This window comes from Poecile atricapillus, chromosome 1 (genome assembly GCF_030490865.1).
Source record: "Poecile atricapillus isolate bPoeAtr1 chromosome 1, bPoeAtr1.hap1, whole genome shotgun sequence".
Taxonomy (NCBI): domain Eukaryota; kingdom Metazoa; phylum Chordata; class Aves; order Passeriformes; family Paridae; genus Poecile; species Poecile atricapillus.
In genome coordinates, this window is record NC_081249.1 from 67,988,556 (window position 1) to 68,003,181 (window position 14,626).

The following is a 14,626-nucleotide window of genomic DNA, read 5'->3' on the forward strand; positions in this document are numbered from 1 at the left end:
GTCTCCAAAGGCTTACATACACAGTTTGGTTGATTCAATTACATTATTTTAACTATATTACCTTAAAATTGAACTAAAGTGATATAATTGTGAAAGAAGGACTATTAGTCTAATATGCACGTGCTTTTATTACTTGCTCGTATTGCTAACACTTACTTCATTATACAGGTATTAAGCCACTGCTTTCCCTTACTTCAGTCTGTACACACAAGAATATTCCATCTTCTCCTAAAGCAGTTGATAGAAAAAGTTCCAGGTAGAGAATCCCAAAGTAATGGAACAAGGAGGATGCTCTTACTTTTTAATACTGATAAACCCTTCTTTTCAGAGATGTAATTGCCTGAAGTCTTTGCTCAGCACCCCGGGGGACACCCAGTTTACCTGGACTTTGTTAGTTTCCCAAACCCCCTTTTCCTTCTTTTCAGACCATAAGCAGAAAGAACTGTGATCAAGCAAGCTACTCCTCGCTACGCAGGCCATGGTTTTCCAGCTGCGGCTGAATAACATCTCTTCATTATTATAGTCTGGCACACAAGGAAAGCAGGCTAGCCGGCCTTCCCCCGCCATCAGCTCCCGCTCCCCCAGCTGGCCCCACTTTCCCCATCAATTAGCAATCATCAGCTCCCCAGGTAAGATAAAAGCAGGGCAGAGGCAGAGGTAGGGCTGACCCTTCAGCGGCGATAATCATGGACAGCTTTGTCTGTTCCCCCTTCAGCACGTACCAGAACTTCAGGAGCAGCCCCGCCGTCGGCCGCGGCTGGGACACTGCGGCCAAGCAGCCCAGCTGGAAGCAGAGCAAGAGCGGCAGCATCAGCCCCTTCCTCGGGGGACCCTTCACGCCGCTGCCCTCCGACTACCTGGACAGCTACCGGCGGGCGCAGCTCCAGGCGCTGCTGTCGCAGGTGGGCCCCGCGCTGGGGCCGCGGCCGCGCCGGGCCAGCACGAAGGAGGCGGCGGTGCAGGTGAGCCTGCGGGCCGATGCAGCCGTGCAGTGCTCGCTGGGGCCCCGCACGCTGCCGCCCGCCCGCGCCCTCAGCCCCGCCGCCCTGCGCGCCCCGGGACGCCTCGCCCTCTACTCACCCGCGCCCGACCGCCGCCTCTTCGCGCTGCCCGACGCCGCGCCGCCCCCGGAGAAGGCAGCGCCCACCCAGGAGACCCCGAGGACAGACGGCGGCGAGGAGCGGCAGGAGAGCCCGGCGGGGGCTGCGCTGCCGCCGCGGCAGGAGCCGGCGGGGACGCGGCGAGAGGAGACGGCGGCTCCCAGGCAGAGAGCTGCCTTCCAGGTGCGCTGGGATGGGGCGGGGGTCGAACCCTCAAGCAGGGCGGCCAGAAGTCACCTCATGAGCAGCATGGTCACTGTCCTGCCCTGGGCTGGCTCTGTCTCACCTGGAGCAGAAGAGCCTCCAGCCTGCAAAAACCCACATGTGTGGCTCAAAGCGTGGCAGAATGGTTTGGGTTGGAAGGGCCCTTAAAGATCGTCCAGTTGCAGCCTCCCTTCCGTGGGCAGGGATGCCACCCACTAGACCGTGTTGCTCAAAGCCCCACTCAATAGGGCTTCAAATATTTTTGTATGGCCTCCTGGGCAACCTTTTTCAGTGTCTCACCATCCCAGGGGAGCAGTAGTGAGGGAGCTGGGCTGGGTGTTCTCACCGTGCTGGAGGATGCTCAGTGAACTTTGTCTCTGCAGTTCTTGGAACAGAAGTATGGCTATTTCCACTGCAAAGACTGCAAGACCAGATGGGAGAGTGCTTATGTGTGGTGCATTTCTGGAAGCAACAAGGTAGTTAACAAGAAATTTCTTGCTCCTGAGACTCATAAGAATGGCATAAAGTCTCTGACAAATGAGATGTTTGGGCATAAATTTAGGTACCTGTGTGGAACACCTTGAGTAAGTTTTTATGCTAACAGAACTTTCTTTTTTTTTCAGGTGTACTTCAAGCAGCTCTGTCGCAAATGCCAAAAGAGCTTCAATCCCTATCGAGTGGAAGCAATCCAGTGCCAGGTAAGCTAACTGTACTTCATTAAGACTGTCAGGTGTTATCATATATATATACACTAATATTATTGTTGAATTTGACATTGACTTTATCTGGAAGAAAACTTGATTTCATCAAAATACTAGGAGGTGTTATTTGGGAAATGTCTTAGGGTAGGCTTCCTTCCTCCCCTGGATGCCTTACATAAACAGTTTTCATACCGCGTTATGGCTTGCTGTGTGTATGGTAGGGTTTTGTGCTTCTGGGTGAGAAAACTCTTTCACCTTAAATCCACAGGGTTTTTAGCACAAGAGCTCTTAAGTGCATCAGCCCCAGTGAGTTGCTGTGATTAAAGAAAACTGAATGTTAGTCTAATGCGAAGTGCATCCTCTTGGATCTACTACTACTAACATATCTTTGTTCCTTAAGATCTGTTCCAAGACTCGTTGTTCTTGCCCTCAGAGGAAGAGACATATTGATCTCAAGAGACCTCATCGCCAAGAACTCTGTGGCCGCTGTAGAGGCAAAAGGCTGTCCTGCGATAGCACTTATAGCTTCAAATACATTGTCTGATCCATGTGCCCTCTTCTGTTTTGTGCTTTGCACTTTGTCTATTGCAATGTTTTGACTTAAGGCTTTTGACCTGGCATTGGATAATGGATGAAGACTTTGGCATTATTGTAAAGTATAGTAACTTAAAGTATGTAATTTCCCTGTATGCATGCTGTAAATAACAATAAAAGTTGGCACTAGTTTGATACCCCTTAGTTTCATCTTCCTTAGATGAAAGAGGAAAGTGTATGTGTAAGGAAGCAACCTATTTGATTTCCTAAAGATAGTAAACTTTGTTTTGATGTCTTCAGGACACGCTACAATAAAAAAGATTTAAGCTTAAGTAAGATTTTCACACTAGCAAGTTTTTTCTTTCTGTCACTCAAACTGAACTAGGGTGGAAGGTGCAAATTGTCTGGAGCATAAAGTCTGGTATAAATGCAAATCTGTCTTCCTCCTGCCTCTGTCAAATGTATATATAAAAAACCACAGCTGCTTGGTAACCAAAGACTATCTCCCAGAAGAAGACTATGGCTGCAAAATAGGAAGGAAAAGTATGTAAGCTGCCCATGTTTGAAATGAGGAGGGGAAAAAAAACTCTTGAATGCCTGATAGTGTAAAAAATACTCTTTAGGGTAGAAGGAAGTTGGGTGGTTTTCACAGTCAGTGGAAGACCAATTAGACTACTTTTGCTGTTGTAATTGTCCATGCTGAGTTTTTTTTGGGTTTTTTTTTTTTTTTGGTCAGGCTGCAGTTACATTTCTCGTTAATTATCTATGAATGGTTTCAGCATAAACCAGGAGCCAAGTATCTTTTGGGGGGCTGCTGATCATGGACACCATGTGCAACAGTACTCATTCAGACAAGAACACAATGTTCACAACAAGCACGTACTGTGTTGTGACTATATATGACTTTATACTTTAGTTAAATGGATGTACTAATCCAAATTTCAGAGTTACTTCACAAAAATGGTTAAGTGTATTTACATCGTGAATAAGTTACATAATTGTCAGAATAAAAGTGTCTCAGATGTGCAACAGATTTACATGCATACATTTAACACTGGACAGCAGTTAAATGTAAGAAAAACATAGTATGACTCATATATACATTACAAATAAAATAAGACATCTCTTTGAAGAAACTTAACATGAGAACTTGCATTTCACGTTAATATCTTTACTTTTTATGCTGAAAATTTATATTAAATAAAAATATGCATGCTTAACAGTTCAAAAGATTTGACTCTGTGATGGGACTTTCTTCTACAAAATGGCAAGTTAAATTATATCTACCATCCTTTAATAGTATAAATATATTCATAAAAGCAAACCTCTAGTAAAAAGCAGCCAAGGTCCTTAATTAAAAAAAAAAAAAATCTACCAAGACCTTTCATGATCCTTGGGGGGGCCTAAGAACAGACCTCTGCAATATGATCCAGTACCTTCAGAGACAGTAGCCTAGTAACATTAGGAAATGTACTTCATAGCAGCTCATTGTTTTAAGATACAGTAATCATATTCAAATTACAGTGTACATTAAATTATAGTTTGTTTACAGTTTGTTTCATATACACAGGCTCTCAGCTTTTGACCAACACAGTTGTGAGATTCCATGGCCAGCTTCATTCTGCCCATCCTTCACTCAACTAAATAAGAAAAAAAAAAAAAAGGAAAAAATGTACAAGTTTTGTTTTTTTTTAACAAAAAATACTATTTTGTGAAGGAAACATTGCACTTTTGCCAACCAAAAATTAATTTGCTATAAAGGAAGTATTGTTCAGTGTAGTAGGCTTTGGTATGCAATGGAAGTCACTTCTTCAGTAGTGAGTTGCAGTTGCTCAGTGAAATGCTAACTGGTTTTTGTGCAACACAGAACAAAGGATGTTGTCCTCGGTGCTCTATGCTACCTCTGTCCTTACAGTATTGCTACGTGTTTGAAGTTCAGCCCATCGCTTTTTAGAGGAAATCCTAAATGTAACAAGAGTGAGTACAGTTTGACCAAACCTTTGTAAGGCTGAGAAGACATCGAGCCACCTCACTCCCCCAGGGCAGCACTCCCAGCTTGAAAGGGGGCCCAAGGGTCCTGTCAGAGACTTGTGCCGGAAACACTGGAGTCTGGAAGAAAAGTATTGATGACCCGGTAGCTCTGAGCTCTGCGAATCATGTCACGGATCTCTATGTTCAGTTCCATTAACTTGGTGCAGATTTCAGTCAGGCTCTGGTTGGAGCCCACCAGTGCATAGGTGCCCGTCTGACCCAGGGTTTGGTGGCGGAAGTAAATATTCAGTAGAGTCTGGACTTCATCATCAGAGCTGCTTCCAAAGATATCATTGGGCCACAAAATCCTGCAGTGAAACAGGAAAAGAACAGGTATTTCATTATGGGTTTGTTAGAAGAGACAGAAGCTATGTGACAGAGATCTCTAAAAGAAGAATGGATTTGCACACGCATAAAAGCCTGAAGCAACTCACTGTTTTACACCACTCATTCGTTACTCATGTTCTGCTATCAGGCACTGAATACACATAAAATTGCAATTTCCATTATCTAAAAAATGTGCTTAAGAAAATGCATTCAAATAGGTGTAAGTGAAACTGGGCTGAATGTTAGCTCATGCCAATGACATGCACCTGTAAGGAATTAACTCAATAAAAAGATTCTTAAGAGCCTCACAGGACTTTTGATCTACAGAATGTAATTAAGCATCTTAATTGTTGCAAGCATATGTTTGATAGTTACCTGTGGCACACCTGTCCAAAAGCCAGTACCTTGCTGAAACAATTAATTAATTATGCTGATCCTGTGCATTACATTTTGTTAGGAAGATAATAAATGCATACTTTTCTAATAACACGAATGCCTAATATGAATGATGTAGTAAAACTTGCCTGCATTCTCTTATTTGTCTGACAGCTTTAACAAGTTCATTGTTTTTCAAACACTCCAGCATGGACTGAATAGCTGCTTCAGTAGAGTTGAATGTGGGCTCAGATTCTGTTGTCAGAGGCTCAGCTGCGATTGCAGCAGTAGCATCCTTCAGATTTTTCTTCAGCTCACTCAGCTCTCTTGACATATTTAACAGCTGTTTCAAGAAGAAAAATGAGAGATGGGTATTTTCATTCTCCATAAGCCCCACATGGAGTAGGTACTTCAGGTTTGTCCTTACTATTACATTGGATGTACATATCATGGAAAAGACCCCAATTTAATACAAGGACATTTCTTGATGTCTGTACAACATAGGGAAAAAGTACACTACAGTTTTGTTTTTTTTTTACCTTTGTGCATCCTTTAACATTACGCTGTAATTCTGGCTTGCTAAAATGCAGGAGCATATCTAATCAAGCTTTTATTTTTCACCCTTGCTACTTTTTTTCACATCATAGTGGAAGAGAGGAAGAAAATGTGCTTCTCCTAGCAAGATGCTGATATTTATTTACAAAATATATGCAGCATCTGACACTATTAACAGATGGATGGGAATTGTATAACCCTTTCTCAGGCTGAAAAGTTAATACCACACAAAATTCATAGATAATTAGTAAGTTAATAATTTCTAAGGATTTACTTTTTCATGCTCCTACATGCTAAAAATAACCACTGTCACATGAGCTAGCAATGGAATTTCCTTCAAGTAAAAGCTTATGCTACAGCAAAATATGCAAATGTCACAGTGAAATAGCTATTCTTTGTACAATTGTTTTCCAGTTCCGTGGGCCACCTTATTATCAGCAATTTAACAAAGTTATAGCTGTGAAATACAGTTACAGAAATAAATTATAAGGAATACAAAATATTTCTAACACTTAGACTGCTCTAGAAGTAGTTAGGTGCCTATTGTTCTATCTTCTCTTAGAAGTGAACAGCCCAGTCACATTGTGAGCCAGCCTTCACAACATACAATTTATTGTATCCTTAAGATGCAATAAATATTCAAACTCTTTTTTACTCCAACAGTACATCTGATATAACGATTTCCATTTATAGGCCATCTCTAAATTGCTAGAAAATGTCATAAAATACATGTAATAGCTTCAAATTTTATTTTACAAAGGAATACAACAACTTTTTCTCCTCAATAGTTGAAAATACATACATCTTCTTCCTTACCAGGAGAAAAATACACATGGAATGGTAAGTTAAATCTTTCCTTAAATGATAATAATCAATCTTAAAGTGATCACTTCAAAGATGTTTCGAAGTGTTACATATTTTAAGCAACTGCTGAAAATAAATTTGACTAACAGTACTGTTCTTCTGAAGTTTTTTTTTTAAAGTAAGATACATGGATTAATCTGAAACCAAAAAACTGTTTGGGTCAAAAGTGAGAGTGTGCCATGCCAAAAATATTTAAAGAAAAAGGCCTGTAAACACTACAAATTAAAAATACAAGACATTAAGGGATTTAGTTGATTATGTATGCCTGCAGATTTATAGTCAGGGTGAAATTGTGTGATTCTTGTTGTTAAACCCATAGAAAGAAAAAATAAGAACATGAAAATAAAGAGGAATTTTCAGTATAGGACTTTGTAGTTTGTTACATACCTCTGGCATGGAACTCACTTCGTGCACTTGTCCAATAAGTTTACAGTAGGACTGAAAAAGCAACAGCAGCTGGAAGTGCAGTTTATATAATCTCTGACAGAGTTCCAATTGCTAAGGAAAGATTTGTAAGAGAAGAAAAAATTAATAAATATTAGTGAGTTTAGATAATTTTTGATAACTAACAAGACACATTGAGATAGTTTGTTCTCAAAAACATTATTTTACTGGAGTATGATCATATGGTATTTTCAGAAAATAAGTAATGATTTTTCTTCTGCATCTAAGTCATATAAGACTTTGAAAATAAAATTATAACAGCTAGCTCTCAGTTAGCACATGTCAGCATCAGCCTCAAAACATTCTCTTTTGGTTAGCTTCACTCTGTCTCCAGTTTGCAGCTGGAAAGAAGAGACAGAATAGAGGGGAAGTGACTTTCCTGCACTGAACATGAAACTCCTGAATTTCAGATACAGTCGAAGACCTCTTCTAAGGGATGGAAATCTAAGAGAGAAGTTGTGAAATAGTTGTCCAAGATGGTCAAAGCTCCTGCCTGCTCCTCTGAGGAGACAGAAACAGAGGTGATAAATCTGTCTAGGAGTGAGAAGGAGGAAATGCCAGCCCTGGAACTTAAAACTCTGCTCATGGATTTTCCACCATCCTAAAGAAACTATACAACAGATGGATGGAGTTTAAAGTGTAAGAGGATATTTGGCTTCTATGAAGTATTCTGCCACATTAAGTAGATACTGCTCTATGAATATTCACTTGTTTCTTCCAGTGTGAAGTGCAGCATGAAATAAAAGATGTCAGACACATTGAAATAATGGGTGATGGGCACAGCTGCCAGAGAGGTCAAGTTAATATGCCTATGGTTCCTAGTATTCTTGCGCCTAACAGGAGGGGAATCTTGTAGTTCCGCAGCTGGATCCTGGTGAAGAGGGGAGGAACATTTAATCTTCAGCTAATTATATAAAAAGTGAAAATCCTGCAAGTACAAGTCCTGACCTTGTACTGACCCTTTGCCAGGAAAGCCTTACAGACTTCCAACCCTATTTGATTTGCCCACTGTGACAGACACCGTGACCAAGGGTCAGTGGAAGTATCAGTGATATTCCCATCTGTTTGGAGGAACTAAAGCAGAGTTTCATGCCAAAACTGGCAGAAAAGAAGAAGCTATTTATGTTTGCTTCTTTAGAGCACTTCATACAGGCTTAGTTACCAGCACGTGCTGCAGCTCTTTGCTGAATTTGGGACTGTGCAAATGTCAGCACAAACACTAATAGAAAGTACTTTAAGTACATTATAAATGTTAATTTCACTGAAGAGTTTTATTTACATATGATTCAACATTTAAGTGTCACATTTTTTATTAACAAGGCAAAATTAGAACCACAGTTAAGTGTTCCAGTTCCCCAAATTTCTGTACCAGCCTCACAAGGCTGAGGGGCTAAGGTCAAAATGAAATTTTATCTTTGTTCATAAGGGTGAGGTGGACATCAACTACCCATCTGTGAACACACAGCCAAGGGCACTGCCAAGATGAGGCATGAGCTAGTCTCCTTCTAAACAGGGTTTATGGAGGAAAGTGGGAGCAGGAGGATAGTCCCAAGCCAGCAGGTACCAGCCTAGCAGGGTTTGTCCTGCTGAAGGCCAGGCAGATGGGGCTGCTCACACCTCAGCACCACCACAGCAGCAGAGCTCAGCACTATAAATTTGCCTGGTCTGAGCTCTGTGCCATTCTGGATATGGTATCTCTGTCGTTATGTTTAATCAGAGTCTTCATGTCTCAAATGGAAAGGAGGCATTTCAGCAAGGAGGAGTCCTTCAGCAAGTCTGCAGATGACACAGAAGGATGGGATGCCATCCAGGAGGATGTGGACAAACACAAGTGGGCCCATGAGAACCTAATGAAGTTCAACAAGTCCAAATAAAAGGGGCTGCACCTGCACTGGGGCAATCCCAGACATGAGCACACACTGGGAGAGGAACTCATTGAGAGCAGTCCTGTGGAGTTCTCATGGATGAAGAGCTGAACATGAGCCAGCAGTGTGTGCTCACAGCCCAGAAGACAAACCACATCCTGGGGAGCATCAGGAGCACCTCTCCTGTGAAGACAGACTGATAGGGTTTAGCCTGGAGAAGAGAAGGATCCAGGAAGATCTTATTATAACCTTAAAGGGGCATATATAAAACATGGAGAGAAACTTTTTTACAAAGGCAGATCGTGGTAGGACAAGGGGAAAAATCTTTAAACAAAAAGAGAAGAGATTTAGATTAGATGTTAGGAAGAACTTCTTTACATGGAGGGTAGTGATGCACTGGAACAGGTTGTCTAGAGAAGTTGTGGATGCCTTACCCCTGTAAATGTTCAAGACCACGTTGGATGAGGTTTTCAGCAACCTGGTCTAGTGGAAGGTGTCCTTGCCTATGGCAGGGGGATTGGAACTATATGATCTTTAAGGTGCCTTCCAACTCAAACCATTCTATGATCCCACCAGACTGGATATGACAACAAAGACCCACAAATGCAGGAAGAAGGCCCAGCAGATCCGTGGCGGGGAGCAGATGTGCTAGGGCAGAACTGACTTGTGGACAGGAACAAAGCCTATCAGAACAAAGAGGTAGGGCATGAGGAACACCGCCAGTGAAATAAACCTGCCCAGGGGCCGTTCTCTGTAACCAGGGGCACAGAGCACTGCCAAATTTGTAATTGTGTAGAGATGTCTCTGGCTTCTGTCTTCTCTCAAACCATGCTCAGGCGTGTCAGGAGCTGGCTGGTGGCCCAGCCAGGGAAGGTGCTGACCGCTCACCCAAGTGAGTGCCAGCCCAGGGACACTCACTTCTTCCCTGGTCCTGTTCAGTTCGCAAGTAGGGACACAGCCTGAGGTTCCCCAGCAGGGATCAAATTCACTCTATTCAAATTTTGGAGACCTGGCAACGCTACATAGCAGTTACAAACACATATAGTTGGAACTGTCAGGGAGTTAATAATTAATTGAAAACAAGCATAACATAATTAAAAAAAAAATAATCTCATGATAGCTTGGCATATAACACTGGATTTTTTTTTTTGTCCTTGGAGAACAGTAGTTCAGTTCAGGTGAACCCTTCTGGCTGCTAACTGGAATGAAAACAAACTAAGATCAAGCTAATGGTTCTTGTTTGACTCAGTTACTGTATAAAGCAACTCAATTTTTGTTCTTCCTAAGTATTAGAAATCAATAGTGATGAAACTGTTCATCAACATATACACAAAACTCATTTGAAATGTAACTGCCAACTATAAACTGCAGTTTTTCACTAGGAAAAATTGAAAACCATTAATTTTAAAATAATAAAAAATGTTTCCTGCCCCAGGATATTACATCCATTCAAAAACTTGATTTGTAAAAATGTATGCAAATGACCATTTGAAACAGCATATGAAAGTTTCAAAATTTTGGCACAGTATTTTTTTGATTTCACAAAACACACATTATTTTACAAAACACAAATTATTTTAGTCACCACGTTTAGAACCACATATTGTATAGGAAAATTATAACAAAAAAAGAAAACATGCTTAGAAATAAAACAGTAGAATTGGGGTGTATTAGCCCATCCGCAGATGGACAAAAAAATATGAAAGAACTTCAACTTACTGCAAGAGATTCCATTTGCTACACAGCAAGCATGGCACAGGAGAAAAGGAAAGGAAAGAAAGTATAGTGTCAGTGTAATGCATGCAATAGGAAGCACAGCCCATCTGTAATAGCATAACTTGTCAGCAGTATTAGCAATGCTTGCCTCAACCTGATGATTGGTTGGAATATCACATTCAACATGCAGAGCGTTCTTAATAAAATCAAGCTTTAATTCTAATGGTAAATTCCAGTCTAAATATCCTCAGTTAGATCTTCAGATTTATTAGTTTAGATTTATCCCACCCAGTAGCTCAAGAACTTACAGTGAAATAGTGTTAGAAAACTCTTGAAATAATACTTTTATTTAACTTTGGTTTATTTCTGATTAAAAAGAGCTCATAGGACTAAAAAAATTAGGAAGTATTTTCAAGAGGTGAACAAAACTGAACTTTGCTATTTCTACATATTTTCCTGTTTAAAAATACTTCTATTTTTTGATAAATAGATCTAATGAAATTGGCAGGATAGGTTTTATAGCTGCTGGGCTTATTACTTGGCACATTACAATGGAAATGTTTTGCATATAACTTTCAAGTTATGACTATCATAAAGTAAAAAAAAGGCATGGAAAATGCCGGTTTTGTTTAACTACATGGCAATGCCACAAGTTGAGACAGCCTTATATCCATTCCTCTCACCAGTAATGATTCACTGGTTTATAATTATAAAGCTATTAAAATGTCAGTGTAAGTCCTGTTGCAATAATAAAGATTCTAATTGACTTACATTTGCATTTCAAAGATTAGGGGACTAAGTGCTCTCTTTGAAACATAAGTGTTCCTCTTTTCATTGCCAAGAACTAACATTTGCACACTATGTTCGCTTAATGCAGCTTTTCTTATTTTATAAATATTACAATCTCATTACATTTTACATGAAGAGAGTCATCATGTAAATGCTGTAAGTAACAAACACAACCACATCTGCCCAGTCATAGCCTGATGTCAGTGCATATGCACACAGTGTTAATAAGCATATGGAATTTTTATTAAAATTATTTACCTTACCATCAGTACAAAGGCAGAAAATTCAGAAATGTCAAATAATATTAACTTTGATGAGCCTAACAGAGTATTTAATTCTGTTTTCTTTACATTTGACTTACTATTAAAATATATACATGAAAAGTGTTACCCCAAACTATGCGCTACTTTTTTCTAAAACCGTGACAAACTAAGCTTTAAGCTCTTGTGATGCTTAATTTTTGCCTTTAACATTGTTTGAATAGTTTCTTCTTCTATTTAGTACTCTTCAAAAAAACCCTTTATAGCTTGGCTTTCATGCTGTTCTCATAAATGAAGCTTTACAAAGCTAAATTCAAGATAGAAGGACAAGAACAGACAGATCACCGTGTTCCAGTAAACTCACAGGTGTGCTGGCTTGTGCTTTTCAGATCTTGTTGTCTCTCTTAAGCTACTCTGAAGTTTAGCATGCCACCAAGCTTCACTTAGACTTTCAGAAACACTGGAATCCATATATAATTTCTAATTTGCCATGGAATTTACTTTAAAGAAGGGGGGAAGAGGGAGGCGGAAGCAGCAAATAAGTGAATTCCATGGTCTTTTTTGCCAGAAAACACTGTCTCCTCTGTACTGCTTCCAAAACCAGGGCAAGCCAAAAAAGAAGGGATGAGGAAGGGGTTTCACATTACATGAAAAACCCTTCTTCACTGGAAGAAAATATACTGGATACAAAAAATGTACTGATGCTCAGCTCCATATTGCTGTCCAATATCATGGCTGCAACTTCCTCTCTCTTTCAGCATAAAATGAAAGATTCCTTGGAAGTTGAAAAGAGGTTAAATACTGGCTTAAGTGATATTTCTTTTATTCCGCAGCAGCAAGGGTTCAGGTGGAGTGATTATACTTCACACTTTTCAACTTCTGGTTTTATTCTTAGAGCAAGGGAAGTGTTTCAGATTAGTTGATAGACACTACAAAATCAGTGGTTTTGACAGCTGAAAACACCAAATTAGTTTAGAGTACTTGGATCATTTGCACATTCTTTAAGCAGCCAGTAAATGCAGCATCTAAGAAGGACACACTCTCTAGCAACAACTCTTTGATTTAGTTTTGTATTCCTAGAATAGGAACTTTGTACTGTTAGCTGACCAGGAAGACAGCAAGGCACTAATTTTTAGATCTCAGATTTTCTTGCTTTTTTAAGGAATCATTTTTATATACTGAAAAGAGATGACAGTTACATAATTAGTTCAGTCTTCAGTCATTTACTGGCATGGGAGAGTCCCAGCATAAGAAAATAACCACTGCATGCAAGGGTTTATTAAATGCAAGTGCATTTTATTAAGGTGTTCTATTTGCCTTAACATGTCAGCAGAATGAACCTTTTCCCATGATCTAGGAAGTTCAGTACATACACAAACTTGTATATATACCAGAGACAGAGAAAACAGCGTGTGCTGTGTGCTCTTGAATATCCACTGGACTTGAAGCATAGCAGAAACTATTCTGCATGGGGAAATCTACACACAGCTGTGTTCATCCTTTAGAAAAGCTGCCTACCTGGGCCAATTTTACCACACTGTTGAACCATGGATCTGTCAAACAACAGTCAGATAATTGACTATTAAGAATTTCTAGTTTAACCGTAGCCTCGCCATGCCTTTACTGTATCTCAACTCAGCTCCAGATGACTGTACACCTCCAGCCTTATTGGTGGCCTGGAGTGATTGTACCTGTTGCCACAGGGAAACTCACAGCAGCAGGTATATTCTGATTTTTGGGTACAAATTTTTATGCAGTGCAGCACGTTTTAAATATCCATTAACGGTTTGAGTTTGCAAAGCCCACATCCATTAGCTTGTGGTGAGGAAGGTTAGAGAAAGGTGTATATTGACTTTGGACTTAGAGAGTAAACTGAATGTCTCATTGGGAAATAAATACTTATATGAATTAGCAGTGTTAAATGACAAGAAAAAGAGGATCTCCCAAATACAGTTTTTCCAGAACGGCAAACAAAGAAACAAAGCAACCCAGTCTTCGACTAGATTAAAAAAAACTTCTTTCTTAATAAGGCTGAAGAATGTACTGATAGCTGTACTCATCCAGAACTAACACCTGCACTGACAGCACAATGGCATGTGCAGTTATCTTTTGTCTATGAATTGACTCCTATGTCATTGAGACTCTGTTGCTCAAACTAACATCAAAACTTACAAATCACACACATCCAAATCATGTAATCTGTTGCAAAAATAAGGCAGGGGGAAGACATTCTGGGACATGAAGCTTTTACCCGATTTCAGAAAAGTTGCTAGCTCTAGCAGCTGACCTAGACAACTTCTATTTCAAGCTTCTTTAATGTCAGAATAAGCAATTTTTGCCTTTGCCCATTTTCAGTAACAGTAACAATAGTCAACAAATTATGTGCAATTATTTTGAAATAAGATCTGATTAGAGAAACTGTGCCAAATTAGTTACCAGCATCAGGAGGCATTTGTGACGCAACCACTTGTGACAATGCTGAATTTGGTCTCACATCTGTCTCATCTGTAAAGGGGTCTGGTTTCCCCTCAAGCTTTTTACCAGGTGGGGAGTTCTAAGAATCAAAGGTTTCTGCTTTCTGTAGAGCAAGCTGCTGCTTTTTCTTCCTTACAATTAATTCTGAACCTTTTCCAAGAGTAGCCTGTTTTTGTGCTTGGCTAAACAATTTTTTTTTTTTTTAGGACAGAAGTTTTCTGAAGGATTGTGGCCCTAGACTAAACCTCAATGAGTTTGAGAGTCTGGGCAGGTTCCATTGTGACTACCACTGTAAAAAAGACTTTTTTTCCCCCCTACAATTATTAGATTCTTTAGCCTTTCATGTTGAGGGAGAAGTGGAAAGATAAGAAAACAAATACTTGCCA

At 40.1% G+C, this 14,626-nt stretch overlaps 2 protein-coding genes across 6 annotated transcripts in view; one reads left to right on the top strand and one right to left on the bottom strand.

The window, feature by feature from the left end:
• The first annotated feature begins 686 nt into the window (after positions 1-686).
• Positions 687-2,830, top strand: ZAR1L (zygote arrest 1 like). Its single transcript, XM_058835631.1, has 4 exons — positions 687-1,283; positions 1,688-1,780; positions 1,928-2,002; positions 2,406-2,830. Exons 1-4 carry the CDS (start codon positions 687-689, stop codon positions 2,547-2,549), a joined length of 909 nt encoding a protein of 302 aa, XP_058691614.1. The 3' UTR covers positions 2,550-2,830.
• Positions 2,831-3,422: 592 nt separating this feature from the next.
• The window catches only part of FRY (FRY microtubule binding protein), a 220,719-nt gene continuing 209,515 nt past the window's right edge, over positions 3,423-14,626 (bottom strand). For 4 of the 5 annotated variants that reach the window (XM_058839060.1, XM_058839069.1, XM_058839052.1 and 1 more), the window contains 4 exons: positions 10,720-10,737; positions 7,079-7,189; positions 5,422-5,615; positions 3,423-4,878 (listed from right to left, as the gene is read on the bottom strand). In XM_058839060.1, the coding sequence (XP_058695043.1) occupies positions 4,620-4,878; positions 5,422-5,615; positions 7,079-7,189; positions 10,720-10,737 (582 nt within the window). In that variant the 3' untranslated portion in view covers positions 3,423-4,619. The remainder of the gene's footprint in view (positions 4,879-5,421; positions 5,616-7,078; positions 7,190-10,719; positions 10,738-14,626) is intronic. The other variant, XM_058839045.1, reaches the window with a different exon arrangement.